The sequence below is a fragment of the Gadus morhua genome, chromosome 11 (genome assembly GCF_902167405.1).
Source record: "Gadus morhua chromosome 11, gadMor3.0, whole genome shotgun sequence".
Lineage (NCBI taxonomy): Eukaryota > Metazoa > Chordata > Actinopteri > Gadiformes > Gadidae > Gadus > Gadus morhua.
The window spans coordinates 23676861-23694803 of NC_044058.1; the positions used below are offsets into that span (position 1 = coordinate 23676861).

The 17943-nt window shown below is 39.9% G+C and overlaps 2 protein-coding genes across 2 annotated transcripts in view; both read right to left on the bottom strand.

The window, feature by feature from the left end:
- The window catches only part of si:dkey-33i11.1 (B-cell receptor CD22), a 93121-nt gene that overhangs the window by 17988 nt on the left and 57190 nt on the right, over positions 1-17943 (bottom strand). The gene's annotated exons all lie outside the window — the stretch shown is intronic.
- On the bottom strand, positions 961-14334 carry LOC115554672 (B-cell receptor CD22-like). Its single transcript, XM_030371477.1, has 9 exons — positions 14118-14334; positions 13514-13849; positions 13186-13413; positions 12654-12953; positions 12149-12233; positions 11757-11787; positions 8582-8740; positions 2150-2210; positions 961-2065 (listed from the first exon to the last, which is right to left on the bottom strand). The coding sequence occupies exons 1-8, from the start codon at positions 14149-14151 to the stop codon at positions 2181-2183; spliced, it is 1203 nt and encodes a 400-aa protein (XP_030227337.1). The 5' UTR covers positions 14152-14334; the 3' UTR covers positions 961-2065; positions 2150-2180.

A 17943-nucleotide genomic window follows, 5' to 3' on the forward strand; every position in this document is an offset into this window, starting at 1 on the left:
CAACACCATGCTGTTCCTTATTTTCTTTATGCAATTATCTTATTCCTAGGGCTTGCAGCGTATTATTAAATATGATCTGCGTTGGCATTGTCAAAAGCAATGTAAGCTGGAACCCCCTGGTCGCTCTGTGCCCACCGCCCACGTTCAGGGAGATTGTGCAGACCATGGGTGTGGTGCAGATAGAACGCTGTGTGTGTGTGTGTGTGTGTGTGTGTGTGTGTGTGTGTGTGTGTGTGTGTGTGTCTGTGTGTGTGTGTGTGTGTGTGTGTGTGTGTGTGTGTGTGTGTGTGTGTGTGTGTGTGTGTCTGCGTGTGTGCGTGCGCGTGCGCGTGCACGTGCGCGTGTGTGTGTGTGGAAACAGGCTGAGGCGGTGGTGAGGATGTTGAGCCCTTCATGTTAAGAATCCGGACACAATCTAGATTTAAAAAACAAATAGAGAATCCACAGATTTCTCACTTTTTAATAGGGCTGATGATATTGAATGATGACATTAAATCTCTTGTTTGAAAGGGCTAGTAACAATTATTGAGGATGATTTTTCTTATGCATTCAGTGATCCATTCATTTATGGATACATTGCAGAAATTGAAGCTCATGTTCAATTTACTTTGTCACAATTAGCATTACGCAAATGTACCAAATATAATCTTCACCAACCGCATCTTGAGCGAACAATATCACATCTATGTATGAATAAATACTGCAATACGTATAATACATATCTGATATGGACTATTTTCTAACTTGTCTTTTAACTAATGTGTAATAAAGCGTGTTTTGTCTGCTGAAAGGGTTCTGCTTTACAGTGCAGAACACAGAAGCAGGAACGACCTTTAGCCCTATGATGATGTAATGAGCTCATTAAGTCTTCTTTTTGTGTATTGAGCGTAATTACGAATTGCTTTGATTGACGGTCGACGATTTTAAACTTTTTAGCAAAGGACTCATGGAAGGAGGTCATTCTTTTTAAGTATTTATTTGTGATAACTCACAATATCAGAACAGGAGCAACAGTTTATAAGGCTGAATGTAATGACCTTTTTATGAAACACAGGTTAAAGAAGTGCAGCCAGCAATAATCATTTTGGACTATGAATTTTTTACATTCCAATATTATTTTTGATAACACACAATTTCAGAACAGGAGCCACAGTTTATAAGGAAGATTTTAATGGCATTTTTAAGAAACAAAAGTTAAAGAAGTGCAGCAATAATTATTTTGGACAATGGATTCTTTACATTTCAATAAATGTTGTTTTGCATGAAGTTCCGATACGGTCCCCTAAACAACCATGATGTTCACAATTAGTATTATTCTTGAAGCAGAATGTTGCTACTGAGTCTTTATGCATCATTGATTTTCATGATTTTTTGTTCAGTATGGTAATAAATGCCTTAATTTTTAAGTGTTCTGGTTGTGTTTTCACTTTAAAAGGGAAAAGTTATGGAAACCTACTACTGTTTCACATTCATAAACAAATCCTAATGGTAAAATCATGAGAATGATTCTGAAGCTGCGTAATTCATGAATACTATGTCCACTGTAACTGAGTTAGACTGGGTTAGATCGTGGTATCCTTACATGGGAGAAGTTTGACAGCCTTTTCTGGCAGAATTCGTCGTGCCTAACCCTCACCATGTAAACATAACTAAGTAGTTATGATTACATGGTAGTTGCGTTGCCTAAACCTAACAAATTTGTTTTGTTGCTTAATCCTAACCAAGTTGTTGTGTTGCTTAAACCTAACCAAGTAGTTGTAAATTAATAAGTCACCTTAGTCTAAAAAAGAATACAGGACCTTAACCCTGGTCTCCAGGGTACAACTCATGTGTTTGACCCATTCAGCCAATCCTTATATCTTTTTTTCAATCAAGGGTTAAATTCAGTAGATTCCCATCATATCACAAACCAAAGACTATTGCTAAAACACACAAATGTTAAACCAAAAGCATGCATAGGCCACCAATCGAGGCCTTCCAATCCCGGCTGCGCTCTTCTCATGTTGCTTCAGCCACTGAGCTGTAGATCACAGAGTGTCCTGCTGCATCCCCTGCTTCTGTTGGTCTGAGGGAGAACAAGAGACAGGGCAATGAACCAACAGACTCGTATCCCTGTACCAAGGACATAGAACCATTATGGTCAACCCACTGGAATGGCTGCTGCTTTGGGTCTCCGGGATTTACAGATCTGTTTCTCCAAAATCCCGTTCCTGAAGAAAATAGAAGATCAGTTTCTCATTGTTTTACCGCGAGTGAGTGTTAAAAAGAATGAATGAGTGTGTGTATGTGTAAAATAATTAATGAATTTGGGTGCTTGTGTGTTCGTCCATCTGTTTAAACACACGCAAATTGCATGACAATATATATTAACGGGGGACACATGCATATTAGGAACACAAGTCGATAACGATAATGTATACAATACTGATAAGAAACGATGTTTATAATGCATTGCGTATATCATTAAATATAAATATAGTTACCGCATATCATATGTGTCTTATGTCAAGAGGTGTCATCGTATGACAAACAGGTGTCACTCATAAAACTATTGATGGTCTCTGTTATTTTATTTTTTTTGAACTTAATTTTTATTTGAGTTTCATACAAAATCAAACAGAATCTTACTCCTCATATCTGCTGTTTCATACACAAGGTAACAGTTATGGTACAACAAAGGAAACGGAGACACAGTGACAAAGAAAAATATAAAATAAAACAGAATAGAATAAAACAAGATGAAATAAAATTATATCAGTATACCCATAGCAGGGCTCCACCTTTTAGTGAATATATGTTTTTGGAGCCTCAGGGAATATGTTATTTGTTCCATTTGATATATTTCCTTTATTTTTTCAGTCCACATATTGTGTGTTGGAGGGTCAGGCTTCAACCACCTTACTGTAATACATTTAATTGCTGTTGCTAGTAGTATCTGTAAGAGATATTTTTTGGCTCTTCCTTCCATGCCTCTTGGTAATAGACCTAGTAGGGCCACCATTGGGTCCATTGTAATATTTCCATCAAATATTTTATTAAGTGTTTCAAACACTTCCTTCCAGAATGCTTCCAGTTTTGGGCATAGCCAGAGTATATGGGTCTGATTACCAATGTGTGGCCCACAGTTTCTCCAGCATTTATTTGAGTGTGTTGTGCTAAATTTAGCTGTAATTTCAGGTGTCCGAAAGAATCTCATGACTACCTTCCATTTAAATTCTCTCCATACATTTGAATTAGTTACCATATGTACTTCAGTACAAATTTCTTCCCACATATCATGTGATATGTTGGAATTAATTTCAATTTCCCATCTCTCCTTAACCTGTGCAGTATTATTCAAATTCATGCTCAGGAATATTTGGTAACAATAGCTTATTATTTTCTTATCCCATTTTTTTGTTTGTACTTTAATCAATAACTCTTCAATTAGCGTTGGTTTAGTAACTTTGTCCCAGTCTTTGTGTTTTAATAAGAAATCCCTTAACTGTAAGTATCTGAAGAAATCTGTTCTTGGTATCTTAAATTCCTCCGACAGCTGTGTAAATGATTTAAAATTGCCAGCATTGTGGAGTTCATGTAAATTGGTGAGTCCATACTCAGACCATTTCCTGAAGCCTGTATCCAATTTAGAGGGCACAAAATCATTCATATATCCAATATTTGTAAGTGCTGAAATTGTTTTAGGTAGCCCGAATGTAGATATTATTGTCTTCCATATTTTTAATGTAATTTTGGTCCAGACACCCATACTTATTTTACTTGGATGGACATCTAAGAATGGCAAGGCCTGTATAGGTCTTTCACATAAACTCTTTTCAATATTGAGCCAGCGTGTGTATGATAAGTCCTGAAGCCATATTATTAGCGGTTTTAGTTGCGCAGCCCAAAAGTAGTATCTCAAATTAGGTAGTTTGAGCCCTCCCTTTGCTTTAGATAACTGTAACACTTTTAGTCTAATTCTTGGTCGCTTTCTCTGCCAGATAAATATTGAAATAAGTTTGTCCAATTTGTCAAATGTAGTTTTGGGGATGTCAATAGGTAACATTTGAAACAGATATAGTAATTTAGGCAGCACATTCATACGGACACTCTCAATGCGGCCCAGCAGAGATAGGGGCAATATTGACCATCGGTCTAAGTCCTTACTAATGTTATGAATTAAACTTTTGTAATTGAAATCGTATAGTCTTTCTAATGACAGTGGTATATGAATTCCTAAATATTTGATGCCATTTATTGGCCAATTGAACCCACTCTGCAATTTAGTTGTATCTGAGATGTTGCCGCCTATATCCATGGCCATTGTTTTGTCCACGTTTAATTTGTAGCCCGAGAAGTATCCATAAGTTAAAATGATGTCCTTTAAACATGGTATTGTTGTTACAGGTTTTGTAAGGTACAGCAATACATCGTCAGCATACATTGAGATTTTATGCTGTTCTCCGTTTATCGTAACTCCCCTAATATTATCATTATCCCTAATCAGCTGTGCTAATGGTTCAATACTGATATCAAATAACAGAGGAGATAGTGAACAACCTTGTCTACATCCACGTTCCAGAGTGAAACGGTCTGAGAGAAATCCATTCACCTTAACTGCGGATTGTGGATCCGAATACAAGGTTTGTATCCATTTGATGAAGTTCGGGCCAAATTGGAATCGTTTCAGAGTTTGAATAAGGTATTGCCAGGATACTCGGTCAAATGCTTTCATGGCATCTAGGGATAATATCATTGACTCCTCTTCTTTAACTTTTGGGTGTGTCATTAAATTGAATAACCTTCTGATGTTGTCTCCATAGTATCTCCCCTTTATAAACCCTGTCTGATCGGGATGGATAATTTCTGTAATCATTTTATTGACACGTCTTGCCAGAATAGCAGTTAGGATTCGTAGATCTGTATTCAATAATGAGATAGGTCTGTATGATTGGCATTTGGTGGGATCTTTGCCATCTTTATGTATCACTACTATAGTAGCCTCTCTCCAAGAGGGGGCCATGGTTCCAGATTTTAATGCATGATGGTAAGCGTCTAGCAATAAAGGTGATATACTCTCTATGAAAACTTTATAAAATTCGTTAATATACCCATCCGGGCCAGGGCTTTTATTACTTTTCAGTGTGGAGATTATCTGACGTATTTCCAGGTCCTTAATTGGCTCATCCAGTTCTCTTGCCATAGATTCAGGTAACTCTTTCAATTTGATGTCTTTTAAAAATTGTGCCAATTCCTCATCATTTGTGCAGGTGTCTGTATTTTTGTATAGATTCTTGTAAAATTCTGCGAAGGACTTGGATATTTCATCCGGCTTCGTGAGAGTTGAATTATTTTCCTTTAATTTCTGTACTATGTTTGATGATTGTTGTTTTTTAAGTCTAAATGCTAATAGCCTACTTGCCCTATTGCCATTTTCGTAGTATTTTTGGTTAGTGAATCTTAAATTGCCCTCTATTTTTTCATTAATTAAGCTGTTTAGGTCTCTGCGTGCTTCTTTCAAATTATTTAATAAGCTTGAGGTTGAGTTTCTTTTGTGTTGCTGTTCAAGCTGCCTTATTTTGTCTTCTAGCTCTCGCTGTTTTTCTTCCCTTTTTCTTTTTCTGGCACTTGTAAAAGAAATGATTCGGCCTCTAATATATGCCTTTGCACAGTCCCATAGAGTAAGAGGTGATATTTCAGGTGAAGTATTAGTGTCAAGATAATTTTTTAGTTCAGTTTTTATAAATGCAATGAATTCTTTATCATTGAGGAGCGACGCATTTAATCGCCATTGTTTAGTTGCTGGCCTGTTACCAATGTTCCACGACAATACGAGAGGAGCGTGATCGGATAATGTAATTGGGAGGATCTTTATGTCAACTACTCTATAAGATTCTGCCTTGGGAGTAAAAAAGAGGTCTATTCTGGAGTATGAGGAGTGCCTATACGAAAAAAAGGTAAAGTCTTTGCCTTTAGGGTGTTTGTTTCTCCAAATGTCCACCAGGCCAGATTCTGTCGATAAATGCCTAAGCATATTGCTCATCCTAGAAGTAGAAGTGCTAGACATAGGTTGTCTATCTAAATGTTGGGACATGACGCAATTAAAATCTCCTAACAATAAAATACCAGAGCTATGCTGTAATATTATGGAGAAGATTGTACGAATAAAGCTAGGATCATCCTCGTTTGGAGCATATATATTCATAAGACAAACTTCCACTCCATCAATCAATCCATTTATCATTATAAATCTCCCTGTCGAGTCTTTATGAATTTTGGTTGATGTAAAATTGACCTGTCTGTGTATCAAAATAGCTACACCTCTTTTCCGACCAGATGGGTGTGATGAGTAAAATACCTTATCTGCCCAGGACTTCTTTAATTTTTCGTGTTCCTTATCTGAAAGGTGAGTTTCTTGCAGGAATGCAATCTGGCAACTATTTCTCTTTAACTGATTAATAATTTTCTTTCTCTTGATTGGGCTGTGGAGACCTTTAACATTGTAACTTATTACCTTAAGAGATCCCATATCTCAAAAGCAGGGTCAAATGTAATTGAAATAAAAGAAAGAGTAAAATAATATAAAATACACTGATAAAAAAGTTGTAGAAAATAAAATCAAGCAAATAATAAAGCGGGTGTACAAGTAAAGACTGGAGACTACATGAAAGATATCTAAGAATTACTAAGATAACAGCATTATATGTTTTGTAGCATTTCAACTTTGACAAATTATTCTTATCCTGAAAGAGTATGTGGATGGAAAAGTTCACTGTTGCTCTTCTTAGATCCCTGGGGAACATGGGAATCAACACAAACAGAGCTGAACATAGAACTACAATAGCCGAGAACACGGCTGACATAAGTGTCCGGTTGGTCCTGTGGGGCACAGTTTCAGGCTGCATCTCGAACTTGCAGCTGTGCGAACAGTCAGAGTTCGCTTTGGTTTGGGCAGAAGCCAAACTATAGGCTATTCAGTCAGTAGATGTGCACATCGAGCTGCCCCAGAACCTCATATAAAATAAAGACATCTTGAACTCAATAACTTAAATTTCAAATGTAACTGTAGTAATTACTTTAGCCAAAACGGCAGGCAGCCATGTACTTTTGAGCATGCTGATAATCTCTCACTTATTCGTTACTTACACAATGTGCAGGTGACAATCCCTCATTCAAACAGCTGGCGTAATAGATCGCATATTCATAATCAAATTGCCATAAAGGTCGCGGATTTAGCGTATCAGACTTTTTTTTTTTTTTTTCTCTTTTTCTCAAACCTGATGACAGTAAGGGATACTGTCGCTTAGTGCTCCGGTCCATCAGCTGGAAGGATGTGTTTCTTTATATAGTCCATTGCCTTAGTAGCATCCGCGAACTCCCGCTCATCGTTGTTGTTGGTGATGCGGAGCCTGGCCGGATACAGCAGGCCGTAGCGGACCCCAGGTTTCCCCTGAAGCATCTTCCTGGCGGGTGTAAACGCTGCCCGGGCTCTGGCGACATTCGCGGTGTAGTCCGGGAATATAGCGATCGGGTTTCCCTTGTAGTTGAGTTGGCCGCCTCGGTCTCTGGCTTTCCTTAGAATATCCAAGGCATCTCCCTCGTTGTGTAGCTTCGCAATAATTACACGGGGCTTGTCTCCGGGTCTCCTTTGTGTCAGGCTGCGGTGTGAGCGTTGGATTAGTACCTCTCTGTCCAGGTGTAACACCTCTTTGAGAAGTTTGGAGACCGCGGTGGGAGAGCTCGACCCCGGTTCTTCAGTCACTCCCGTGATGCGAATGTTTCCCCTCCTCATCCTGCCCTCCATGTCCTCACATTTTTCTTTTAAATCTTCGACTTGCTTCTTGAGGTCCGATACCGTAGTTTGCACCGATACAACTTCATCCGACCACGCTGACAATCCATCCTCGACGGCCTTCACATTAGCTTGCGCCTGCTCAACCTCTGTGCGGATAGCTGCTGTGTTTTTAGCTATCTCAGTTTTCACATCAATCATTTCTTTCTTCAGCGATTCAAAATCATTCGCAAGCGCATTCTTCAATTCTTCTCTGATAACTGACGATATTTCTTTTCTCAATGAGGAAAGGATGTCGGCTTTGATTGTTGCGGTATTCATGCTTGTATTTACTCCAGGTACAGGTGGGGTCAAGGCGGATTTATCTGGACTTTTAGCCGAGGAGGTTTGGGGCCTTGTGTTGGCCCGTGCTTCGTAGTTGTATTTCCGGAGATTTGCTGCCATTGGCGTCGGTTCTTCTTCACTGATTTTGCCGGGTAGTGTTGATTATACAGTTACCACATTTAATTTGTATTTTCGAGCATAGATGTCAAATAATATATCTTTGTAATTGAGATTCTGGAGGAGCTCACAAAAGTGCGACTTACTCCATTGCGGCTCGCTAGCGCCCCCTCGATGGTCTCTGTTATGCATCAGGGCGCAGGCTGCTCTAGTGAAGATAAGTCTACTAACTTTGCCATGGTACATAAAAGTAGTTGGTTTTATGATTTAAAACTTGGGTTGCTTCTTCGAAAAGGGTCTATAGAGTGACAGTGAAAAAGGGCAATGAAGCAGAGTTGTTTATAGTATTGGAGAAGAGAACAGAACTACCTGTCCTGAGTCATGCGTGTGGTCGTCATTGAGAACCTGGAGAGGAGTCAGTGACCGATTGGGTAATGAAGACATGTGTACGTTGGCATACATGGAGTCTGGGTCGGGATTGGTTGAAGAGTTGAGGCTCCTCCCAATGGGGCTGCTGGTAGCCATGCTCTGTGTAGGGGGAATAGCTCAATCTATCAAATGTTTGTTTCAAAGTATGTGTTATTTGTATCCTGCAATTTAACAAACCGCGACGTTGTCTCTCTCCAAGGCTTCCGTACGTGGAGGTATGGTGAGCTTGGTCGGTATGGTAACATAGTATGCCTTAAAAACTGGTTTACCGGAAGTTAACAGATCAAAACAATCACCATCCATGTTTCTAAAGCAAAAGCATACCGTGTCAAATCCCACTGTCAAAACGTTAAGTTACATGTGTACCGCTTTAAGGTAGCCTGGCTCCGCCCGCCTAAGTACTTCCGCTCAATTTGAATTTCCCTTCAGTACTAGGTCTGGACCTGCTGTATGTAATTTGGTTTTCTGGTGCCGCCACAGCGGCCCCCAATCAGCGAACAGAGGGCGTGTCTGAGAACAATGACGATAAAGTCATACGCCAGTTTGAGTTGTTGTTGTAGGTCGGTAGTTGATTTACAATGTGCAATTTTTCCCTGATAAATTAAATTCGACGAACAAAACCTGCAGCTGTCGTTGACGGACATTTTCGTGCAGACGCGCAAGGTGTTTGGTTTGTGTACAACCTGCGCGTGATTCCCGGCGCATGACATACGTCACAACCAAACGTTAGCGATTGGTTATGGCAGATCCAGAGTGGCACTGGGCAGATCCAATCATTTTAAACTTCAACAGACACCCGCCTTCAAGTGAGTTAACGTTTGTCAATTGATTAGGTCCAGACTCTCTGTACAAATGAAATGAAATGAAGTGAAGTACGAGAGTCTGGTAGAACCAGGCTAGCTTTAAGGCCCAGCCTGCGTTGTAGAGAGCCCGCAGTTCAGAAAGGCAAGTTCAAACAAATGCATCAAATTGTTCTTTTCAGATATAGACTTGAGATTTGGCGTGCCAAATTCGACCGCCGAGGCTACGTGTTTTTGAAGCAATGTTAGAGCTGTTTAAACATCGGAGATATGAATTTATTTTGCTTTAAAATGTATATATCTGCCGTCTTTAGCCTTCGTGCTATGAATTTCACACCATATAGTCGCACAGTCACCTGGCACATGTGCGACGAGTTTACAGCTTTTACCACTTTCGGCACCAAAGCAGTTTATGTTGGTTGCACTCTGAAAGTTGTTCATCATGACGAATAACAAGTTTCATGCAAATACTGAACTTCCAGGCCTTGTTATAGCGCCACCTATGTGTTATTCTGGCCCATCTTTTTATTCCCGTCTTGATTTTACGAGTTCTTCAAGCCTGCAGATTATAACTTTTGGAGCTAAAAAGTCAGGCAAAATAAATAAATGATAACGATTACAATAGGGTTCCTACGTCATTCGTAGGACCCCTACACTGTAAAAACGAAAACTTAAAATTGTTGGTCTCATTATGATTTCTGAGTAAAATGAATATAAAACATTAAGTATTCATGTCAACTGTGCAATGCAATTTAGTCCAACCAACAATGTTGAGTTTTGGGTCAAGAGTTGGGCTCGGTGTAGTATCTTTGTTAGCAAGACACACGGATTTAAGTCAGACTCTAGCTGTGTTCGAAATCGTTCCCTATACACTCGTTCCCTATTCCCTATATAGTGTACATGATATAGTGCACTATATAGGGAATAGGGAACGAGAATTCGGACACTACGCTGAACATTTCTAAACGTCATTTGCGTCAGTAAATGCGCCGGGTATTTGTGTGACGCAGACAGATGCGCCCACATCATGTAAACAAACCGGGCACTCACGAGGAAAGCTGGGGGTTGTAATGATGTTGAATGTTACATTTCCTTGTTCAAGTTTTTTTAAACTAATTTTGAATGCTAAATTTTCTATGTTAAATCCCAAATAAATTGTTGACATTTCTATACGAAAGCCGGAGACTCCATCATTAAATGTATTCGTTTTCGCGGTTATTCAGCTTAGGGTACATCGTATGTACCCTATTTTATGTCCAGTGGACCACTGAGAATTCGAACACCCTACAAAATGGCGTGCACCCTATTTAGTGCACTACATCCATGATAGGGAACGATTTCGAACACAGCTTCTGTCTGAGGCTGGGCCAACTACGGTGCACCTGCGCATTTCGACACTTTGGAAAATACGGGGTTTCCTAACGGAATTTTCAGATGGTAAATATTGTGGCGACTCCTACCCCCCGGGGAGTCTGGGTATTAGTGATGTCGGGAAAAAGGGGTTTATTGCCTTTTGTCAATTTGTTTCTGTTAGGTTAAGTAGGGTTAACGGGTTTGGGGTCTTTATTGTTTGTGTGTTGTTTATTGTGCGTAGTGTTGCCGCCACCGTTACCGAGACTTGCATGTCCGTTGGTTGGGTGTGCGGTGCGCTGTATGTTGTGGGTGGGTGTTAAATAAAGGCAGCTCTCGGGATCGTGCGGTGTATGAGGCACGAGAGTTGCATCACCGTTTAACCTGGGCTCCCGTATCGTGCAGAACAAGTTTGACCATAATGTCTAACTTGTTCTGCTTTTTGGTTTGCTGCATTTAGACTGCGATTCTCTGCTGCTGAACTAGCTACATGTTGCTTGTTCTGTCGATGTCTGGCATTCAGAAATGTTAAATGGAAGTTTCCAATTATTAATTTTATTAAAGTGAACTTAAAACTAGTTTTGCATTCTTTGAAATGTTTTTTATTAAATAATATTAACCTTAATTTGAAATATTAAGTTAAAACCTCTGACCTACTTTTTTGAGTTTTGTAAAATATAAAATCTTGGTTGGTATAACTCTAACTTTCACGTTTGTCTAAAGAAGAAAAATGACATTTTGTTGGGCTCAAAACTCAAAAATTGATTGCAGTAAGTTGCCTTGCAATTTTGAGTTTTCTCAACTTTTTATTTTTTACAGTGTAATAATTGAAACAAATATGAAGTGAAAGACGGTGAAAAGCCCCATTCACTCAGACTGGGGCTTGTCCATCTAACTTTAGATTAATAACCTAAAGTGTGATTTGTGGGTATACAAAGACAAAGTTACACTTTATATGCACTCACGTGTTGGTTTTCCTTGGTCTTTGGTTGTTTCCTGTTCAAATGTTGAGAAAAAGCAGAGGCCGTAATCAACACGGAATAATTACTGAATGACGGTTTCAGCTTTTCATGAAAATAAAAATTCCTCAGAGAAATCATTTGAATTTAGATTAAATTAAATAACGGGCAAGCAACTATTGCACATTGGACTGCAGTACTATCACCATCTGTGATGCTATAACACGTTATTGGAGTTGCATTTGGGTCAGGGAAAGGACTCCCTGACCAGTCCTTTCCCTCAGCCCTACACAGTAGCCACAATTGTAATAAGCAGCGTTTAGCCACAGTCTACGAGGCTGTTCCTTCAATCTCACTAAGAACTGTTTATTCTTCCTTCATTGGTCTGATAGACTCACCGTGAACAAAAGCAAACCAGCACAGTGAGTGCCACAAGGACAGTGACTACTACTCCAGATCTGATGAATATAGATGCTCTGCCTGCTGAAAGATAGTTAGAAAGGAACAATCGTAAGCAATGGTAGTCATTTGTAGGATGGGATTACTGCTATGGACCAGGGCCGTGTCAAGGGACAGACCACCAACTTAATCTAGCAGTTCATAGGATATAATCTTGTCAATCTGAATTGAACAGAATGGTTGCGTATTTACTCCACACAATGAAACACAATGTTTATTTTAGTGTGCGCAATTTTATCAGCCTACCTTGTTGAAGTTCGGTTGTCTACACATGTAACCTAAACATGTAACCAAATCGGATGTCCCTCTATCGGAAGGGTCTCTCTCTCTCTCTCTCTCTCTCTCTCTCTCTCTCTCTCTCTCTCTCTCTCTCTCTCTCTCTCTCTCTCTCTCTCTCTCTCTCTCTCTCTCTCTCTCTCTCTCTCTCCATATAAACATACAGACCCAGTGTGGTCCCCTCAATCTGCAGCAGTGCAGAGGAGTTGCTCTCCCCCAGAGTATTCGTGGCCTGGCAGAGGTAATATCCTGTCTGAGAGGTCACCAGAGAGGCCAGGTGCAACACCTGTCCCGTTCCGATGAGGTCCAGCATGGAGCTGGCGGGGGGTGGTTCAGTACCACTGTACCACCACCAGGTGTAGTTGTGTACGGGTGGGTTGGCAGCACTGCTGCAGGTCAGGTTCACGCTATTGCCTTTCAACAGCTCTCCTTGGGGTTCGACCCACACCGTTGTGTTCCGTGGAAGGTCTGGTCAGGAAAACCCCCAATCATAGGTTTCAAATTAAAAGTGGCACCTTAAAGTCATCATTGATAAGTAACTGACTATTTTTGTTTTTCCACAATAATGACATTTTGACATTCTTTGGGTAAAAGCATTGGATAAATTAAACAAATATTTTTTCACCTTCAATGCAATCATGAAGAAATTGTCCCTTTATAGAAAGACCTTATGTATGTATAAGAATCCTCATCAACTCACATTGAACTTCGAGGGTTACTGTGTTGGACTGCAGTCCCTCCCAGGCACACTGGTAACTCCCTGCATCGTCCAGCCCGGCCCGGAACGTTGGACTGGCCACTGCTTTTCCATCTCGTGACCACACTACCATGTTGGCTGGGGGAGAGCCAATACATTTTGACTTGCAGATCAGACTCACCATGTCCCTCTCTACAACAACGGTCGGTACAACGGCAGTGATCCCTGGGTCTAGTGAAGGAACAGAAGGTGCAGGCCTGCTATTTAACAAAATCAACATAAAATAACAGAACATTTATAAAATACCAACAGCAAGCAGTATGTAGCCTACCTTGAACGGTCAAAGTAATATGTGGGGCGGTGAACTCATCATCATCTGTCTTTAATATAACAAAGTACCCTGCTTGGTCAGAGTCAAGCAGCCTGTTGATCCTCAATGTGCACGAACCAGATGTGTCACCCAGGTATTCAAAACGTCCATTCATTGAGGTGGTGTTGAAGAAGGTATATCCATTCCACCCCCAAGGACTTGGCTTTCCTCTGTACCAGGCGACCGAAGTGACCCTATGATCGTGTGGATGGCTATAAGAGCATGGTATTGTTACTGATGTCCCTCTAAAAGCGCACTGGCTTTGGTACACAACAGCCAAGTCTCTGCTCCACACGCCTTTTAGAGGAAGGAGAAAAACAGAAGGCAAGATGAGGTTTTATTTTAAATTACTTAAGAAAGTAACCAAGCACCTTTTATAAATGATGTAATAACTATTCTAAATATAATTCCTTTGGTCACCAGTTAGTAGTAAGAGTAAGATAAGACAGAATTTAAGTCAGAAAATGAACGTCATTAGCAGATGCAGCACAGAGAAACCCTAAATACCTTTGAACAATCTAAGGCTGCGCCCATAAACAATACATTTGACAAAGTTGGACTATACCTTGAATGATGAGGAAAATCCCTAGAATTTTCATTTTCTTCTAACCATCCGCTACTGCAACTATAGCCTACAAACTGTCTTTATTGCAGGCAAGAGGAAATGTAAAAAAAAGTTCCTCTTCCTAGAATGATTCTCAAAATGTAATGCTCTTTGGCTTCCTAATTTTGTGTCGTGTTTGTCTTGTCTGCTGTGTTGTAGAGCACACTGCAGCAAATTCCTAACAACTTATCTTGAATCTTTAACGTTGATGTTTTGCATTTTTTGTGCCCTAGAGGGCACCTAGCATTTTGGTGCCTTAGAATTAGGATTTGGCTTCTTACGTCTTCTTAAGAACTGTTAGAAGTGGAACGGTTACGAACCATTTCGTGATGTATACAGATAACCTACCCCAGTTTGCTTTTATTTACAATTTTAAAAGCCATGGTAAAATAATAAACACACTTAATGGCCGTTTTTGCAAGCATATTATGATGCCCTCGGGGTCGGCTTAGCTCAGGAGGTAGAGCAGTTGTCTTGTAACCGAAAGGTTGCTATTTCAATCCCCAGCGCCTCCTAGCTGAGTGTGGATGTGTCCCTGAGCAAGACACTTAACCCTAACTGCTCCTGACGAGTGTCAGGAGCTGTGTGTATTAACCGATGTAAGTCGCATTGGATAAAAGCATCTGCTAAATGCCCTAATTGTATTGATGCAAAGAGAGATGTTTTCTCTGTCCAAACTGGGGTGAACGGTTGGACGAGGGACAGTGGCGTAGCGTGGTTGCACAAGGCTCTGGTGCAAGTCTTGCGGTGGGCCCCCCGCCATCCGCCCCCACCCATCCCGCACGCATCACGAACATGCTTCCGCTCCCCATAGGGCCTTGGCGGCTAGGCCTACAGCCAAGGACCCAAAGACGAACAAGAACACACAATCATTTTTAGAACCATGGACAGTGACTTAGCATCCCTACATCAGACAACACAAAATCCAAGCACAGAGGGAAAAGGACGGAAGCGCAGTGATGTTGCTAGGTACGCGTCCTGCGTCCCTGACGCATTAAAATCTGAAAGGACGCACTAAACTCACTATCCATGCGTCCCGGGGACGCATCTCATTTTCCCCATGAAAAACGATACATTGTGAACATTAAACAACTCGTGTTTAATCACAGTAACTGGCCAAAGAAACCTTCTTATGAGCAGACCGGACAAGCGCTGTTTCAACCCTCTGCGCATCTACTCGGCGCAGACGTGTTCCCCTGTACAAAGTATCGCGACATGCTAATTTAGCCGCTACCAAAACAACTAGCTCGTCACCGCTGATTTCATTTCAACAATTAAAAATACGAACTTCATAGTAAATAAACCCACGTTTATTTGAAGAGGCACTGGCCAAATGGAAAGAGGTCAAGCAGAGAAGGCTGTTCACTATGAAGTACAAGTAATCATGACATATGCTCTAGACTCTGTTTCACAGTGACTCAGTTCATTTGATTTAGTTGATGTTCAGATAAGATTTTGGTGACAATTCATTTATTGAAATCATTTGTTAAAATCAGCACTTTTATTGAAATGTTATTTTGGTATTACAGACCATAGAGACACCATTTTGTTTTGATTTGAATTCTAGTAATTTATTTTGGTGCTATTTATGATGCTACAAAAATCCTGTTTGATTTGAATGTAATATGTCATGCCACTGTGACAGTTCTGCAATAAACTTTTCAGATTTTGAATTTTATTTGTTTAATTTCAGATACATTTTGAACATACATTAATATATCCGTTTATTATAACCATATCATACCACCATCAAGGAGTTTAACACTATTAATTTAATTTAAGAAATAGAATAATAATAAAAAAGAAACACATTTTTTAAACTGGGGAGTCGGGACCCATTGAATTTCTCAGGGACCCACCCAACTCGCCACCTGTGGGTCCCGGGGACTCACTACATTGAAAACCTATCAACATCACTGCAAGCGCAATCATTATCAGAACCACAGACAGTGACTACTTGCATCAGTGACACACTAGCCTACGATCAAAAACAGAACGCAAATAATCCAAAAAGCAAACATAGCCAATGGACACATACTCCTGGCACAGCGGCCATTTAACCACAACAGAGGTGAAATCCAATTTCCTAGCTCTCTACTTCTCGAAGGAGAGTACGGCCAATCCACTCAATCGTTCCTGCCCCATGGCAATCCTTAGATAGGTCTTCATCAATTTGAGTTTGGATAATGATCACTGACTGGTAACTGGTAAGAAACATGGGCTTATGTCCCTGTTGTAGTGGTCAGCAAGGCGCTGTGCATGCTCATGCAGGGCCTCATCAGTGGCACTCTTCAGTTCTGAGGGTTGGATAGCCTGGAAAAGTTCACTGGTTTTACGCAGAGCAACAACGTCTGCAGTAGCTGATTGGTACACTGTAAAACCTAACAGTACATCTTACTAAAAGAACTAAGTAGACGTAACTTAAATCTCAAAAATCTTTGAGGTTACTCATTCACCTGAATGAACAGAACTTAAGAATCAGTAATTGATGTAATAACTCATTTGTTTTGAGTGCTGCTCAAATATGGAACATTTTAAGTCTAACTTATTTATTCCAGTGTGTTCCATTGACTTATTTAACTTAAGTGTAGCTATATCATTTTCATTAGACTATATAAGCTACACTTTGTGTAATTAGTTTTTATTGCTATCTCTATTATTTATAATTATTTCTGATGATTATGCAATGCCCAATTAAAACAAATAATTACTGTGACATAATTTCAATGATCACAGTGTAAAGATTTAAAGTTAATCACAGAATATTGGCATAAATAAATAAGCTTATGACACACATTTTCGTTCAACGTTTTTTGATTGTGTCTCAAACAGCTTGTGTGTCTTTTAACAGGCGCTAGCTCAGGGGCATTGCTAGACCTAGAGTTTTACTGGGGCACAGGCCCCCAACTGCCAACATTTTTTTTTTTACGTGTGCACAATATGAAATAGATGGATACAGAAGGTTATGTACGAGCTTCAAAATCATTGTCACTGTCATACTGTAGGCTATATTAAAGCACTGGTAAAGGTAAAGACGCAAAGATGGATTCATGAGTACCGTACAATTATATTTATTCAAACACATACACATCTCAAAGATTTACAAATAAGGTAACTGACAAATAAACAAAAAGTCTCTTTATGACCTTCACCTCTTTATCAGGAGAAGTCTACACATCTATATTTATTTAGAAGCTGTGTGGAAACAGCATAATTTTGCCAGAACGACATGTACTAAAAAGGCAAGAAACAAGGTTTAAAACTAATAGAATTTCTGACTTAAGGTGAGGTGGCTCATTGCCACCAATCAACCTGGAAAATGTTATAGAACCATCAAAGCTCTTAAATTAAACTAAATAAGGCCATACACTACTGCATAGAGCCTTTTTAAATGATAATTTTTTCACTATTAAGCTGCATCGCCGCGCCTACATGGTGGCAAAGCGGTCAATAACGTGGCTTTGACTCACTTTGCATAGTTGCTCCTTTTCAATGGACAAAAGAGAAAGTTGGTGAAGCCTTCCTTGCCCCATGGTGGACCTAAGCCAGGTGTGGAGCCTTCTCGACACACTGAAAGATCGCTCACAACTACAACTGTTTACAGGAATTGTGAGTGCAATGATCTGAATTATCTGTGTCAGTGTTAGGAACATTGTTGGATCCAGTATGTTAAAAACACCCTGTATATCCATAATTTCCTTTTTTGTGTTAAGGAAGTTTTTGTCCACTAAAACTTCAAGTTTTGAATACAGACAATTTTTCATTCATTATTCATTTTCCGCGTGTG

Bases quoted from the DNA above. Each gene is read 5' to 3' on its own strand.
- LOC115554672 (XM_030371477.1), bottom strand. From the start codon at position 14,151: ATGAAAATTCTAGGGATTTTCCTCATCATTCAAG. The intron at 13,850-14,117 runs GTATAGTCCAAC...TTCCTCTAAAAG, and splicing joins GATTTTCCTCATCATTCAAG to GCGTGTGGAGCAGAGACTTG. The intron at 12,954-13,185 runs GTGAGTTGATGA...TTTCCTGACCAG, and splicing joins AGTAACCCTCGAAGTTCAAT to ACCTTCCACGGAACACAACG.